General features: G+C 34.3%; 1 protein-coding gene across 1 annotated transcript in view; it reads left to right on the top strand.

Moving 5' to 3' along the window:
- The window catches only part of ADAMTS6 (ADAM metallopeptidase with thrombospondin type 1 motif 6), a 296499-nt gene that overhangs the window by 145576 nt on the left and 133354 nt on the right, over positions 1-17569 (top strand). Inside the window, exon 9 of the mRNA XM_047867513.1 lies at positions 15777-15923. Coding sequence (XP_047723469.1) covers positions 15777-15923 — 147 coding nt within the window. The remainder of the gene's footprint in view (positions 1-15776; positions 15924-17569) is intronic.

The following is a 17569-nucleotide window of genomic DNA, read 5'->3' as shown; positions in this document are numbered from 1 at the left end:
TTAGTCTAAGGGCACCTGTGTAGCTCGTGCTTGAGCATTGGACTTCAGCTCAGGTCATGATCTCACGGTTTGTCATTGGAACCCCGTGGGGTGCCCTGTGTCAGGCTCTGCACTGATGATACAGAGCCTGCTTGGATTCTCTCTCTCCCCCTCTTTCTGCCCTCCCCACTTACACTTTTTCTCTCTAAAAAATAAATAAATAAACTTAAAAAAAAAAGAGATTCATTTCAAAAAAGAAAAAAAAATAAGTTTCTTAGTCTTAGGGTTAAAGTGTCCAGTTTCTCTCTCTCTCTTTTTTTTTTAATGTTTATTTATTTTTGTGTGAGAGAGAAACAGAGTGCGAGCAGAGGAGGGGCAGTGGGAGAGGGAGACACAGAAACCAAAGCAGGCTTCAGGGTCAACACAGAGCTGTCAACACAGAGCCCAACGCCAGGCTCAAACTCACGAACCGCGATATCATGAGCTGAAGTCCGATGCTTAACCACCTGAGCCACCACCCCTAAGTATCTCATCAGTTTCTCATCATTAAGTGTGGTAACTAGAGGGTTATTTTTTAGATACTATCAAGTTGAGGAAGTTACCTATTAGTTTTTGCTTGTTGAGAGCTTACCACGAATGGGAGTTGGAGTTTGTCAAATGGTTTTTCTGCATCAACTGATATGATTATATGATTTTTTCTTCTGCCTGGGGATATGATGGAGCACACTGGTTGCTTTTTGAATGTTAAATCAGCTTTAAATACCTGAAATAAATCCCATTTGGTTGTAGTGGATAGTTTTTTTTTTTCATACATTGTTGGATTTGATTAGATAATATTTTTTAAATGATTGTTGCTTAACAAATATTAGTCTTTATTTTCCTTTCTTATAATATCTTTATTTTATTGTGGTATTAGGGCAATGCTGGCCTCCCAGGACAAGTTAGGAATGTTTCCTCTGCTTTTATTTTCTGAAAAATATTGTGTAAAACTGCTATAATTTCTTCCTTAAATGTTGGAACTCACCAGTGAAATCATCTGGGCATAGTGTTTTCTAATTTTGAAGGTTATTAATTATTGATTTAATTTGTTTACACACAGGCCTATTCAGATTACAAATTTCTTGTTGTATGAGTTTTTATAGTTTATGTCTTTCAGGGAATTGGTGCATTTCAGTTATATTTGTCAACGTAGAGATGTTCATGGTATTCCTTTATTATTGCTTTTTTGTGTCTAAAGGATCAGTAATGCTGAACCACCTTTCTGATACTGGTATTCTGTGTCTTCTTGTTTTAGTTGGTTAGCTTGGTTAGAGATATATCCATTTTAATGATCTTTTCAGAGAATCAGCTTTGGTTTTTGTATTTTCAGTTTTGTATCTAATTTTTATTTCTTTTCTTCTACATGTTTTAGGCTTAAATTATCTTCTTTCTTTATTTTCCTAGGGTGGAAGCTTAGATGATTAGTTTTAGATCTTTCTTCTTTTCTAATATATGCATTCAGTGCTATCAATTTCCCTTGAAGCTCTGCTTTTGCTGAACCCCACAAATTTTGATAAGTTGTGTTTTCATTTTTGAATTTCTCTTAAGAAAGACTTCCTTGACACATATGTTATTTATAAGTGTGTTCTTTAATCTCCAAATATTTGAAATTTTCCTTTTTCTAGAAAAACAAAGAAATGGATTTCTGTAGGCAGACACCATTATAGTAATTTACCAGTATGAATTTCAGCTGCCATAAAATAATTCAGTTACCTTTTGCCCATAGTATAAGGAAGATTATAATGACAAATGTTTCCTTGTTCCAGCTACCTTCCCTATTTTTGCTATGGTGATTATACATGTTCATATAAATGCACACAAATATACACCACACCCAAAATCTATTAAACTATATAAAACTAAACTAACTGATTAATTAAACTAATATCAAACTATTAAAGATTTTGGTCCAACCTGATAGAACAAGCTTAATAGCATCATCTTTTTCTTTTTAAGGCATACTCCACAGCCACTGTGTTCTTCATCCCTTTGGCCTTAACGTTGTTTATTTGCTTGGAGCACAATGTGTAAGCATCAAATTCTTAATAAAAGCCCACAAAACCATGAATAAAATAACATGCTAGTATAAACTAACTGGAATAATGTAACTATGTATTCCTGTGCTATAAGACATATAAGCTTTTTTTTTTCCTAAGTGAGTTAGTTGTGTCAATTTTTAAATAAAGTTTATTTATTTATTTTGAGAGAGAGAGAGAAAGAATGAATGGGGGAGGAGCAGAGAGGGAGGGAGAGAGAGAAGCTCAAGCAGGTTCCACAATGTCAGTACAGAGCCCGATGTGGGGCTTGATCTTGTGAACTGTGAGAGCATGACCTAAGCTGGAATCAAGAGTCAGATGCTTAACCGACTGAGCCACCTAGATGCCCCTAGTTGGGTTTATTTCATTTTATTTTTTAAGTTTTTATTTTTAAGTCATCTTTCCACTCAACATGGGTCTTGAACTCACAATCAGGAGATCAAGAGTTGTATGCTCCACCAATTGAGCCAGGCAGGCACCCCAGTTGGGTCTATATAAAGCAGATTATTTTAACTAATTAATTTAGCACCCTATATATCCAATTCATATTGTGAGGACTTCAGTAGTTTAGTCTGGTAATAGTGCTTAGATGAAAATCAGTAAGGAAATTGTTAATAGCATGAAAGTCTGTGGATAGCTGTATGTATCCCAGAGTGTGGAGCGTAAGGGAACCTGGATTACATACCTTTAATACCCCAAATTCAAATGGAATCTCTGCTCAAAAAGAGGTGGGATACTGGTCAGGATCTCAGAGTCTTGGGAGCAGGTGAAATAAACAATGGATTCATTTACTAAGATTTGGGTGTAAGGTAGTGTCTTCTTCGCAAGAAATAGGGAACAGAGCCTAACAATTTCAATTACTTTCAAAACCAGAGAACCAGACCAACAATATGCTATATTTTAATACTGTTCCACAGAGCTATTGGTTTCAATCTCTTTAAATTCTCCGTAACAGTGAACAAAATTGGTCCCAGAAACCATGAACAGAGTTCATTGAGCCTGTCTGTGAGTTATATAACAACAGTTAGGCAATTGCAAGAAAGAGGGACAGAACAAGGCAAAGTTCATTATAGTGAATATGGAACTCATGTCAGATTCTGTGAACCCCATGTTTTAGAAGAAAATGTTTATTAGATATGCGTTTTAACCTTGTGAATCTACCCAGTTTATCCAAATTGAATCTCTGCTGATAGATTTTTCATCCATTTCACTAAGCCTCTAAGCCTTCATCACAATTATTAAAGTCTAATTTTATGCTAAGCACTGTGAATAAAATGAAATATAAAAAATTATTTCTGCTTGTTGAAGTAACTAGTAAAAATGGATCCTGGTGTCAAGTCATACTTTGGAAGACAGTTTGGCAGTTTCTTACAAAAGTAAATGTACTCTTACTAAGGATCCACCAATACCTAAAAATGTGCAAATCAAACTATTACAGACTTTAGAACATATTATAAAAGTAAATCCTCATAAGCTTAGGATAAAGAAGAACTTTTAAAAAACAAGACAAAAGAACACTAATCGTAAAGTATGTGATTGACCAATTTAACTATAATAAAATTAAAAATCTGATGAAGAAACACCATAAAATGAAGAGACAGGACACAGTTTAGGAAAAGTTGTTTGCAGCACACATGTAGTTGATATAAGCAACTCATGCAAATTAAATATACACAGTACTTGAACATTTCACAAAAGAAGAAATCTAAATGGTCAATATGCATATAAAAAGGTGTTCAACCTAATCGATAATCAAGGACATACAAATTATGTCCACCATGATTAGCACAAATTTAAAAGTCTGACAGTACCATCTGTTGGTGGAGATGTGGTGCAACCAGGATTCTTACGCACTGCAGGCAAGAATGTTATTTAGTGTAACCACTTTGAAAAGGTGTCTGGCATTATCATGACCCAACAATTTATATTCCACATATATCCTAAAGCAGTAATTCTCAAATTGTGCTCCATGAATCCCTGGGATTTCTGAACCACTTTCAGATCAAACCTATTTTCATGGGGAGCCTGGGTGGCTAAGTCACTTAAGCTTCCTACGCTTGATCTTGGCTTAGGTCATGATCTCACAGTTGGTGAGTTCGAGTTCCCTCATCAGGCTCTGTGCTGACAGTGTGGAGCCTATTTAAGATTCCCTCTCTCTCCCTGTGTCTGCCTCTGCTCTCGTGCTCTCTCTCTGTCTCTCTAAATAAATAAACAAACAAATAAAATAAAAACTATTTTCATAACACTAAGACCTAATGTGCCCTTTTTTTCTTGAAACTGTATTGTTGTTTACACTGATTGTGTAAAATCAGTAGTAGGTATAAGTGCTGGTACCCCAGCATAAGTCAAGTCAACCATACTAATAGTCATTTTTTTGTTACTACCATGTCAGTTTTACTTAAGAATGCTCTTGATAAAGCAGAATAATTTTTATTTTTATTTTTATTGAAGCATGACTCTTACATATATATCTTTTATAAAATATTCTGTATCCCCAAATGGGAAGTAGATGAAACACTTTTTGCTCCATATCTTAGTCTGATGGTTGTCACAGGAAAAGCACTTGTGCCATTGTTTGAGATGAACTAGCTGCTCTTTTTTCCTGGAACAGAATTTTTATTTGAAAGAACAAATGAGAAACTATGGGTAGTTGGCAGAAATTCACTTTGAAAGTAAACAAATGAGCTTATTATTCAAGGAAAACAACTTACACTGTTTATTACCAATGATAAAATTTGAACTTTAAGCAAAAATCAGAATTTAGGAAAAAGTTATATCTGTCATTATGAACTTGACAGCTTCCTAATATTTAAAGGCTTTTCTTTTTTCTTTTTCTTTTTTTTCTAAGACTTTTCTGATGAGGTTTCATGTTATTAATGAGACCAAATTAAAAAAGATCATTAATATTGTTTCAGAATAAATATTCCAACTAACCTTTTAAAAATTATTTGTCAAGTTTGGGGTGCCTGGGTGGCTCAATCGGTTAACCATCTGACTCTTGATGTCGGCTCAGGTCATAATCTCATGATTTGTGAGATGGAGCCCTGGGTGGGGCTCTGTGCCGAGAGCTCAGAGCTTGCTTGGGATTCTCTCTCTCCCTCTTTGTCTCCCTTCCCCTCCTCCACTTGCTGTATCTCTCTCTCTAAAAAATAAATAAGTAAACTTAAAAAAATTATTTGTCAAATTTTAGTATAGTATCAAAAAAAAAACAACCCTACCATTATCTGAAGGGCTATAAAAATACTCTTCCCTTTTTCAACCACATATTAGTGTGAAGCCAAATTTTCATCATACACTTCAACCAAAATGAAATACCACAACAGACGGAATGAAAAGCAGATAAGAGAACCCAGCTATTGTGTAGTAAGCCAGACTCTGAAGAGATTAGCAAAATATAATTAAACAATGCTACTCTTTTCACTGAAATTCTTGTTTTGTAAGATATTTTTAAATAAAATGCTTATGTCCTCACTTTAATTTTTAATATGATGTCACTACATAAAACCTCATAAACAAAAAAGATCTTTTGGATCTCTAATTTTTTTTAATGTTTATTTTTGAAAGAGCGCAGGTAGGGGAGGAGCAGAGAGAAGGGGACAGAGGATCCAAAGTGGGCTCTGCGCTGACAGCAGCAAGCCTGATGGGGGGCTTGTAAGATCATGACCTGAGCTGAAGTCAGACGCTCAACCCACTGAGCTACCCAGGCACCCTATCTAGTATTTTTAAGAATGTAAAGAGATCCTGGGGTGCCTGGGTGGCTCAGTCGGTTAAGCGTCCGACTTCAGCTCAGGTCATGATCTCACAGTCTGTGAGTTTGAGCCCCGTGTCGGGCTCTGTGCTGACAGCTCAGAGCCTGGAGCCTGTTTCAGATTCTGTGTCTCCCTCTCTGTCTGACCCTCCCCCATTCATGCTCTGTCTCTCTCTCTCTCAAAAATAAATAAACGTTAAAAAAAATTTAAAAAAAAAAGAATATAAAAAGATCCTTAGACCAAAAGTTTAAAAACCGTTCTTAAGATACTCTTACAGATGACCAGGGGATATGTTCAGATGTATTCAAGAATGCCCATAGTGGCTTTGTCTATAGTAGCCCCGTAATAAGAACCATCCCAAATTCATCGTCACAGAGTGGATAATTAAATGGTATATTTACAAAGGAAACCTGTAAGTGAAAATGAATGATGTAGTTAGCTCAGCAGAGATGACATTCTCTAAAAAAAAATTGTTGAATGAAAGAAGCAAATTATAAAAGAATATCTACAGTGTGATTTCAGTTCTATAGACTTCAAAACCAGGTAAAATTAACATACATTGTTTAGAGATGCCATAGGGGATGTTTACCACAAAAGTCAGGGTAATGGTTCTTTCTTAAGGGAGGAAGAAGAAGATGATTATAAAGTTGAACACAAGAGGCAAGCTTTTATTATTCTGAAAATGTTATGTTTCTTAAATTTAGTATTAGTAGGGGTTACATGGATGTTTCTTTATAATTATTCTTTAAAATGTAAATATTTTATTATCTTTTAAGTATGCATGATATCATATATCATATAATATGCATGTGAGACTAAAATTAAACTCACAAAACAAAACAACAAATAAGAAAATATCATTAGAAGGTATGACAAGGGAGTTAATCAGACTTGTTATGAATTTTACTTGTGTTGGATGCTCTGCTTTCTGTGAAACTCAACTAGTATCGATAAGCCATTAAATTTTTATGTTTATTTCAAACCAAGCTGAGGTTTATCTTGTAGCAGTTTTTGTAAGAATGATTCATGAGACCTCTATTCCTTGAGTTTTTGTTCAAAATGATTTTGATACTCAGTTTGGCTGAGTCCAAGTCATTTACTCTGTGGTGTGCTCGTGTTAAATGTCACCATGGTGAAATCTGAGGGTAATCTGATTGTTTTACCATTATAGGTAATTTGTTCTTTTGCCCCAGTTGCCCAAAATATATCTTAATTTTGTAGTCCATTAAGTTAATTAGAGTTTGGCTGTGTGTGAAGTCATTCTGTGTCAGTTTTTCCTAGGACACCAGATTTTAGCCATTTTGGTTTAAAAAATTTTTTTTAATGTTTGTTTATTTTTGAGAGACAGAGAGACAGACAGAGTGCAAGCAGGGGAGGAGCAGAGAGAAAGGAAGACACAGAATCCGAAGCAGACTCCAGTCTCTGAGCTGTCAGCACAGAGCCTGATGCGGGGCTGGAACTCACGAACAGTGATATCATGACCCGAGCCTAAGTCGGACGCTCAACTGACTGAGCCACCCAGGCAGCCCAGATTTTAGCCATTTTTATTTCTCAAAAGTTTTCTTGAATTTTTAATAATCACTTTCTGTTTTATTATTTTGGCCCTTTTAGTGGAGACAACAGTGATATATATTGTATTTCTTTCCTTTATCTTTTAAACTGTCAGTTTTCATTTTTCTTGCTTTTCCAATCCTGTGATAAATCTTTTTGGCAGTTGCCTAATTTCATTTTTTGCTACCTCAGCATGGCATTTTTCCTGTGATACTTTTATTTTGCACCCCACCCCCATTTACTTCCTCTAATAGTTCGTGTTTTCATCCCCTGTCTTGCCATATCTCCTTTGATTGCTTGTATTTCTGCATTAAATTCTTGTTTTTATAAAATGATGGCTTCATTAAGTTGGTTTGAATTTATATGTGTCCAGTTTTTATCTTTTCGGTACCAGTGTTTTTGTTCTGCTAAGTGTCCTTTGTCTCCTATTCGTGTTTTTGTGTTCCAATTATTTATTTTCTAGGAACACTTCTTGTTCCTTTTGAATCACGTGTTTGAATGAGTTTGATTTTCTGGAAGAACTATTTGTAGAAACTACAAATAGGGCCAGAGCTCTTTTCTTATCAGGAATTTATTAATGATATAGAGTAGTGCATGTGATTCAAGTTCTTTAACCCTGTATTCCTTTATAAAACTATTAGAATCTCTCTTTCACCCTTCCTTACCAACAGACTGCTTCCTACAAATATGGTTTGTGTGACTCCCATGTAAATAGGCCCAGCCTGGTCTTCTTCTGACAACTGGAGCAGGGTGTATATTCCAACAGTTTGCACTCCTACTTCAGTTGTTCTCAAGAAGGTATTTTTGGTTTTACCGCCCAGATTGTTGCACGTAACTTTGGAGAAATATGCTTTGCTTGTTTATACTCAGGCCTTCAATTATTGTTGTCTTCTCTCTGTGTCTTGCTGCATTCATCTTTGCTTTTTCTGAATTCAGTCATCCTTTCACACACACGGTTTATAGTTTTAGAGGTTTTTTACATTTCATTAAATGCAAAATTTTTATTTATTTTTCTTGTTTTTTTTTAACTGCTTAACAATATAGAAATAACTGTGTCCTTTCAGCTTTTGAGATAGGAACAGAAACAATAAGACATGAGAAAGGAAATTTCTGGTGTTTTTCTTGTATCCAGTAGGAGATTCAGTTGGAAATCTTCAACATATAATTTATTTCCTAGGATGGAAACAAAACAAAAAGCCTACTTTGTTTTAATAGATATTATTGAGAATTTGGGCTTTAGTTTTTTAAAAGATTAATACTAATATGAAGTATTTTGCTTTCAGAGTTACTTAGCTTTTCATAATTGAGTATGTTATCCTAATCAACTACAATCTACTCTCTCATTGGATTTGAGATTTAATTTTACCCTACTTATAATTAATTATAAGTTAGCCTATAGTTGTCATATGGATGCTAACAGAAGACATGAAATTCCTGGATCAGAGACAAAGGATTTTATTCCTTACAGCAAAGTAAATAGCATTAAGCATCAGCGTATTTATTTAATTTCTATTGGCCCCTGATCCCACAGAGGCAACACATATGGCTTAGATGAATGCTTCATACACAGTGGGTTTGCATCAAAACTGAAAAAAAAAAAAATTGAGCTTGGGGAATCAACCACTTTTATAGCAAGTAGTAAATTAACCTGTTTTTTTATCCAGGGGTGGGGGGGTTACCTCATTTGTCAAAGTTATCCTGTGAAATGTTCTGGTTAAAGCATAAGCCTTGCAGACTTGGAATACCCAGTAAAATGTGGGGAATCAGAAGAGGCCCAAGGAGACTGTCTCTCCCAATCTCTCTCTCTCTCTCTCTCTCTCTCTCTCTCTCTCTCTCTCTTTCTCTGTCTGCCTCTGTCTGTCAATCTCTGTTCATAAAACACTCCTCAAATGAGAATCCCTACCTCTATGTGATCTGAAATATTTTATTAAACACATAAAACCAACCAGGAACAGTTACCACTGTTAACTCATCCGAGTGGACCCGATGTTCACCAAACTCTCTTTTGTTCTTATTATTTTTTTTTTAATTATTATTTTTGAACTCAAGAGCAGAGAGTTGAGTTTGTTTTATATTTATTGATCTATCTATCATCTATCTTCTGTCTATCTATCTATCCATCCATCTATCTTTTATCTTTGTATCCTCAGTTCTTAGCACAATATCATTATCATACCCACCAAGGACCCTTCTTGGTTAATATATGTAAATATGTATTTGTTTCTATAATCCTGTTTCCCATTCCAGTTTCTTTTCTTCCATAGGTAACTACTCTAATAAATTTTATGTGTATATTTGAATTCATATGTATCCTTGTAAAATGTCACATGTTTTATATGTGTATGTGTTTATTTTTTAGCCTTTTAACTTTTGAAATAATTTCAAGCTTACAGAAAAATTAATATAATGGAAAGATTTCCCATATGCCCTTCACTCAGATTCAAGTATAATTAATATCTTATTTATTTTATTTATTTATTTATTTTAATATAATTTATTGTCAAATTGGCTTATGTACAACACCCAATGTTTATTCCAACAAGTGCCCTCCTCAATGCCTATCACCCACTTTCCCCACTCCCCCACCTCCCATGTACCTTCAGTTTGTTCTCTGTGTTTAAGAGCCTCCCCCACTCTCTGTAACTAATTTTTTCCCCTTCCCTTCCCACATGGCCTTTTGTTAAGTTTCTCAAGATCCACATATGAGTGAAAACATATGATATCTGTCTTTCTCTGACTGACTTATTTCACTTAGCATAATACCCTCCAGTTGCATCCACGTTTCTGCAAATGGCATGATTTCATTCTTTCTCATTGCCAAGTAGTATTCCATTGTATGTATAAACCACATCTTCTTTATCCATTCATCAGTTGATGGACATTTAGGTTCTTTCCATAATTTGGCTACTGTTGAAAGTGCTGCTATAAACATTGGGGTACAAGTGCCCCTATGCATCAGCACCCCTGTATGCCTTGGGTAAATTCCTAGCAGTGCTATTACTGGGTTGTAGGGTGGTTCTATTTTTAATTTTTTGAGGAACCTCCGCACTATTTTCCAGAGCGGCTGTACCAGTTTGCATTCCCACCAACAGTGCAAGAGAGTTCCCATTTCTCCACATTCTCACCAGCATCTATAGTTTCCTGATTTGTTCATTTTAGCCATTCTGACCAGTGTGAGATGGTATCTCAGTGTGGCTTTGATTTGTATTTCCCTGATGAGGAGTGATGTGTGTCTGTTGGCCATCTGGATGTCTTCTTTGGAAATGTGTCTATTCAGCAACATTTACTTTAAATCTTTCTTTCTGTATATGTACGTGTATTTTTTTTCTGAGGTGTTTGGCAGTAAGTTGTAGACATGCGCCTTTTCCCTTAATATTTCAGTTTGTTTCCTGAGAAGAAAAGATAATCTCTTATATACCACAGTATAATTACCAAACTAGAAATTTTAACATTGATATACTACTATTATTGAATATGTAGTCTGTATTCATATTTCATCAATTGTCCCAGCAATGTGTTTTATAACTCTTTCTCCCATCCAATCCAGTTTCTATTGCATTTAGTTATGTTTCTTTAGTCTTTAATTTGGAACAATTCCTTGGCCTTTTGTTGTTATTTGAGAGCGTGTATGTAATTTTTGCTTATATATATGATATAATGCTATCAATCTTTTTCTTAATTTTTTCAGTTTTTAAGATCCACCCATATTTATGTGTAGACATCTATCTTGTTTGCTGCTTCCAATTTCTGCTCAGTATCCCATAATATGCATCAGCCAACGTTTACTTATCCGTTCCCTAGTGACAGACACCTAGATTATCTTCAACAACTTGCTGTCATAAATAATTCTGTTATGAACATCTTCCTACGTGTTCCCTTTGGGAGTACTCCTGTGATATATAGCCAAGATTAGAATTGTTGGGTCATAATATATATGCCTATTTAATTTGACAAAGTACTGCTGAATTGCTCTCTAGAACAGCTGCCCTGACCATATGCTTTGTTCTAGATAACATTCTAATTTTTGCTATTATGGTGGTTTTAAAGTGGACTCTTGTTTATTCTTTCTGATCACTAATGAGTTTCACTTCTTTTACCAACTCTTCACTGAGATAGACTTTCCTCAGGAGGGAAACTATCTTTACATACGTGTGTGTGTGTGTGTGTGTGTGTGTGTGTGTGTGTGTGTGTGCAGGCACGCTAGTGCGTTATACTCTAGCACAATCAGCCTCTTAGAGGGATCTTTTGAAGTTGATGTCATGAACAGCAGTTGTAAACCCCTATTTTACTTGACATTCTCTTAGACAATTAAACCTAAGTCCTTAAGACAACTATCTGCATCTGACAACTAAAGATTGTTAGTAGAAATAGAACTTGTAAGGTTTCCTCCTTCATGTACTAGAATTCATGAACTTTTTTTTTTTTTAAGTTTATTTATTTTGAGAGAGAGCGTGTGTGAGTAGGGGAGTGGCAGAGATCGAGGGAGAGAGTAGTCCAAGCAGTCTCTGCAGAGCCCAGTGCAGGGCTTGAACTCACAAGCTGTGAGATCATAACCTGAGTGGAAACCAAGAGTCAGATGCCCAACTGACAGAGCCACCCAAGTACCCAAGCACTATTTTCCAGAGCGGCTGCACCAGTTTGCATTCATGAGCTTTAAAAAAAAATTTATTTGAGTATGGTTGGCATACAATGTTACATTAGTTTCAGGTATACAACATAGTATTTTAACAAGTTTGTATGTTATACTGTGCTTGTCACAAGCATAGCTACCCTCTGATACCATACAATGCTATTACAATATGACTGTATGACCCTAAGCTGTGCCTTTCGTTCCTCTGATTTATTCATTCCATAACATGAAGCCTGTATTTCCCACTCTTTCTTCACTCATTTTGCCCATATCCCTAGCCTCCTCCCATCTGACAACTATAATTTTGTTCTCTGTATTTATAGGTCTGATTCTGCTTTTTTTGTGTGTCTGTTCTTTGTTTTGTTTTTTGTTTTTTTAATTTTTTTTTCAACGTTTATTTATTTTGGGGACAGAGAGAGACAGAGCATGAACGGGGTAGGGGCAGAGAGAGAGGGAGTCACAGAATCGGAAACAGGCTCCAGGCTCTGAGCCATCAGCCCAGAGCCTGACGCGGGGCTCGAACTCCCGGACCGCGAGATCGTGACCTGGCTGAAGTCGGACGCTTAACCGACTGCGCCACCCAGGCGCCCCTTGTTTTGTTTTTTAGATTCCACACTGAGTGAAATCAAATTGGTTTTGTCTTTCTCAAGTCTGACTTACTTCACTTAGCATAATACCCTCTAGTTCCATCCATGTTGTCACAAATGGCACAATCTCAACCTTTATTAGAAAATGATAGAATTTCTGGAATACTGTAAATACTAGCATGCAAAAAATAAAATGTTATATACCTCTTTGAAATGTATCAATTGAATCTAAATCCCATTACATTTTGCTAACTTTCATTATGCATTTACAAACTATGAACAGGGGCATCTGGGTGGCTCAGTCGGACTTCGGCTCAGGTCATGATCTCACAGATTGTGAGTTGAAGCCCCACGTCAGGTTCTGTGCTGACAGCTCCGAGCCTGGAGCCTGCTTCAGATTCTGTGTCTCCCTCTCTTTCTGCCCTTCCCCCTCTTGCACTCTCTCTAAAAAAATAAACATAAAAAATTTTTTTTAGTGAAAACAATGTGAACATGGTCTTTTTCATAGTCAAAATTTACATCATTTTTTCACTCCTTTAACTCAATATATATGCTTCATCTTTCCCAACCAGAATATTATCCTGATGTATATTTTAATATTTCTTAATATACCTTAAAATATATTTTCATACTTGAATGTGTTTTAATTATATCAAATATCTTTATCACAAAATGCATATAAATTGCAATTACATTTTAAAAATTTCCTGTGATAATGAAGGTAATTTTTTTTCTGGATTATAGATTCATTACATTACAATCATTATTAGTCAATCATTGATCAGAAACACATATACATATTACACATTTTAATACATAATTAAATCTAAAAGTAAAGTTTTATAGAAAAATGTTCCTTTAATTATTTATATTTTTTTCAGTTACTGCATTTGTCTCTCTATTGCTAGAATGAGGCAGAATTTCAACATCAATTCGACTCTGATTTTTTTTTTACAGAGGTGAATGCTGACAAAATTTGTTCACATAAATAGGTGAAAGGAATTTATTATAGAAATATCATTCACTTCTTTGAACTCCTTTTGTATTATTTGTCAGAACATAACCATTGGTGATCTAGCATCAAAAAGATTTTTTAATAACCCATCAACTGTTAATTTGATTATATCCTCTCGTAAACTTGATGAAAATAAGTAACTACGTGATATGTTATTCATTCATTAAAGTCATTCTTTTTCTCAACACTAACACCAAATAATTCTGATTATCTCTTTTCTTGACACATTTTTATACCCCAAGGCAATGAACTATTGTAAAATTATGGATAGGTGAAGGATAAGTTTTTCTTTTATAAGGTGGGAGAAATAAGATCTTAAAAGGAGAAGCTTGATTTTTTTTTTTTTTAGAAAAGAGTACATAAGGAAATTGAAGATCTCAAAAATTATTTTCTTACAGCCATCTGTGTCTGCCTACACCTATCTTAACATGTCTCAGGAATATGTATAAGTCTGTTGCTAAAAGGAAATAATTTTTTTTAAGCTATCATCTTTTTAAAAGAATCATAGTAGTATTCACATGGTAACATGAATCTTTGAGAGAAGTATAAATTTTAAGTTTATTGAATTAAAAATTTACATTAAGGAGCTTATTATGTAACTCTGCAGCTGATTGTTTTGACAGAATAATATCTAATTCAATAAACTGTAAACTCTGTCATCATTTTCTTAGAAGACCATTCAAAGAGATTGATTCCAATGTGTTGATGTCAAATAAGAAGACTAAATACTGGTGTTCCTGGAAGGTTATTTGGTGTTTTAATTTAGGGCTCTGGATATACAATCTCATATGTTTTTCTTCCTTTGCTTTTGTTAGTTCCTCCGCATGAATTCCTAGTTTCTTCTTTCCCCACATATTTTATGTCTTTATTATAGCTCTTTTATGTTGTATTTATGAAGACCAATCCACTCAGCTTCTTAAACATGTCTCACATCTAATCCCACCTGTCTATCTTAGTGCCCTAGTTCAGACCTACATCAGTTCTCTGCTTCATTCTCTTCCCACTGCTTTTTGTTCCATCTGTTTTCCCTGCCTCCATTGTCTTCTCACTCCAATGTCTGGACCACAGAGTTACTGTAATGACCTGTCCAAAATACAAATCAATTCCATATTCTCCTACTCTGAAATATTCACTTGCTCTTACTCACAAACCTTCAGCATCTCTACATGCCAAAAGTATTAATATTTACTTTCATTTATTGTAATTCTCTATTCTCAACTACCTTTCAAATTTTTTCTCCAGCAGCTGTCATCAATATGTTTTATACTCTTGTCACACAAATTACTTATTTCCTTTTATACATATCCTGGTACATTTATTAGGATGTCACAATAGACACATAACTTTATGTTTTCAGTAATATTCAACATAAACCTTTGACCACCTGTGAAAAAAGACTAAAATTTATTCATATGCAGTGGACATATCCTTTATAGGAAAATTTATGATTTATCATTTAGATATGTTTTTATATCACATTGATGATAGCACTAAACATGGGTATAGGACCCAGGGTAGGGGAATGACAAAGACAAGCTTTGAATAATGAAAGGAAACCAAGGTAAAGAAAATCTCTCTAGCCATAATCCTTAAATGTATCAAGATTTTTCAAAAGGTGTTTTGAAAACACATATACAAACATAAATTACATATGTATTTAATTCTCCTTTATATTACTAAGAAAAAAAGATTTTTGGATTTGGCCTTTAACCTAGAACTCAATGGATTATAACCATCTTTTTCTAATTCCCTTTTAGATTCAGCATAGGGAGGAAACATAAACTCTAGGATGTTAAAAGGCAGTTTCTACTAACATTTACTAACTGTATGATCTTTAATGGGTCATTTAATTTTAATAAACTTCAGTTTTTCATACCTATAAAGTGAGAACTAATATACATCCCCTATCTATTCAGGGAAAGATTATATCATATGAGCTACCATTTGAAAGTATATGATCAATTAAAGAGATATAAAAATAAATTGTATCATAGAAATATTCTGTGGTCTCCTTAACTTTGATCTTGTATTAATCTTGTATTTCCTTAGAGGATCTTGATAGAAAGTATATGTTGGTAAGGCTAATGAATGATCAAATAAGGAAATAAAGGATACATTGGGGGTTCGTTTATATTTATTTATTTTGTTTCTTTCTTTCATGTTTCTTATGTTTTTTCCTTGCTAACACAGTTTTGGTATGAACCATGATGGAATTGGAAATTCTTGTGGGACGAAAGGTCATGAAGCAGCAAAACTTATGGCAGCTCACATTACTGCGAATACCAATCCTTTTTCCTGGTCTGCCTGCAGTCGAGACTATATCACCAGCTTTCTAGAGTAAGTAATCTCTAGAGAGTGATGATGAATTGCTCGAGAAGTAAGCCCTTGGTAGAAGCCTAATATGTAGTGCTTAAAACTGCATAATGAGTAACTTTTATAGGGTGATATTTCAGGCTGTTCCCAAAATACTTTAATATATAGCTGTGGCAAATTTTTTCCTTCATACTCAAAAAAGAACTTGGTAGATTAGAGAAACTGGAGCAAGGATATAAACGGGGTTGATGATGTGAGTGTCAGAAATGTTCAATCAATGGGAAACAATGTCAGAAAGAATTTAAATTTACACAGTTTAATAGAGCATAGGCCAAACTTTAATTCAGTGATGATATATTTCGTTTTGTTGTTGAAAAAACTGAGTTTTTTAGGAATGAATGCTAAAGTATCTAATAGTAACAAACAACAACAACAAAAAACCAAACACCCAAGAAATGAAAATGAGAAAATGAAAATTTAATTTGAAATTTATTAAGTGACTCATCTTTTCTACAGTTTGAGAACTTCTTTCCTAATCTTTTAATGTATATTCCAAGTTTGTGGTTACTTAAATGTGAGATATGTAAATTAGCTCAGGTATAACTGTGTTTATGAAAGCAGATATTCTTTCACATCTTGCCTGTATAGGACTTCAGGACTGGACTTGGGAAACTCATGTAAGACTTAGGTCTCACTTTCTAACTGTGCAACCATTAGCATGTTACTTAACCTTTCCTAATCTTCAGTGACCTCACTTGTTAAATGAGTTACATAATAATACATGCATCATCAGGTTGTTATATATATAGCTATATACAATGTCATAATGTGTATGAAGTACAATAGACATTCATTAAGTGGTAAATATTATTTTAAATAATATTGAGGCTTTAAGCATTATTGCTCTATCATTATCTTCAACCGTTTTGTGCCATTTTTTTCTTGGGTGGGAGAGATTAAATACTCTGTGAAAAAGTGACTCATAGATAAAGCACTTGTGAACAACAGAAATTCTTTTTAAAAATTGTCTTTGTTCAAAGTTCACATTTACATGATTATGGTGTAAAACTTTAAAGATTCAGAAAAGCTATGTAAGGTAATATTATTCATTATAATCACATTCTGAAAACTTAAAGTTACAAATTTTTAAGCCCCAAACAAGAGATTTTAAATTACCTATCACAGTGCTTTCAACAGAGATCAAAAGGTAAATGTTTAAACTGAGCCTTTTTGAATTAATTAATATAATAATGAAATAGAAGGAATTGGAAATTCATATCAGAATGTAATTCCTCTGAATAATTATGCTATAACCTAAATATTTTTAATTTTAGTAATAAGTAATTATGACACTGCTTGCTTAGTGCCAAAACTGGATTGAAGGCTATAAAGATAGACCACAGAGAATTTGTTGCACATCTTTGGGCAGTTTTTAACACAAAGCAGTAGCATTATCATTTTCCAAGATGTTTTTAATGAGATCATATTACCTAAATTTTAAACATTGTTGAAGATCTGCTCTTCCCAGAAATCAAGCCAGATCTGGAATTTCTCCTTTGACTTGGCTCATGTTTTTATAATGGAATCTTAGTGTCTATCACCAGAAAGACAAACTGTATAACATGCTCAATATTCCTGTGAATTTTTGAAGGCTTGTCTCCTCTTTTTTT

The sequence above is a fragment of the Prionailurus viverrinus genome, chromosome A1, assembly GCF_022837055.1.
Source record: "Prionailurus viverrinus isolate Anna chromosome A1, UM_Priviv_1.0, whole genome shotgun sequence".
In the NCBI taxonomy this organism is placed as follows: Eukaryota; Metazoa; Chordata; class Mammalia; order Carnivora; family Felidae; genus Prionailurus; species Prionailurus viverrinus.
This window is presented reverse-complemented; position numbering and strand designations above follow the sequence as displayed.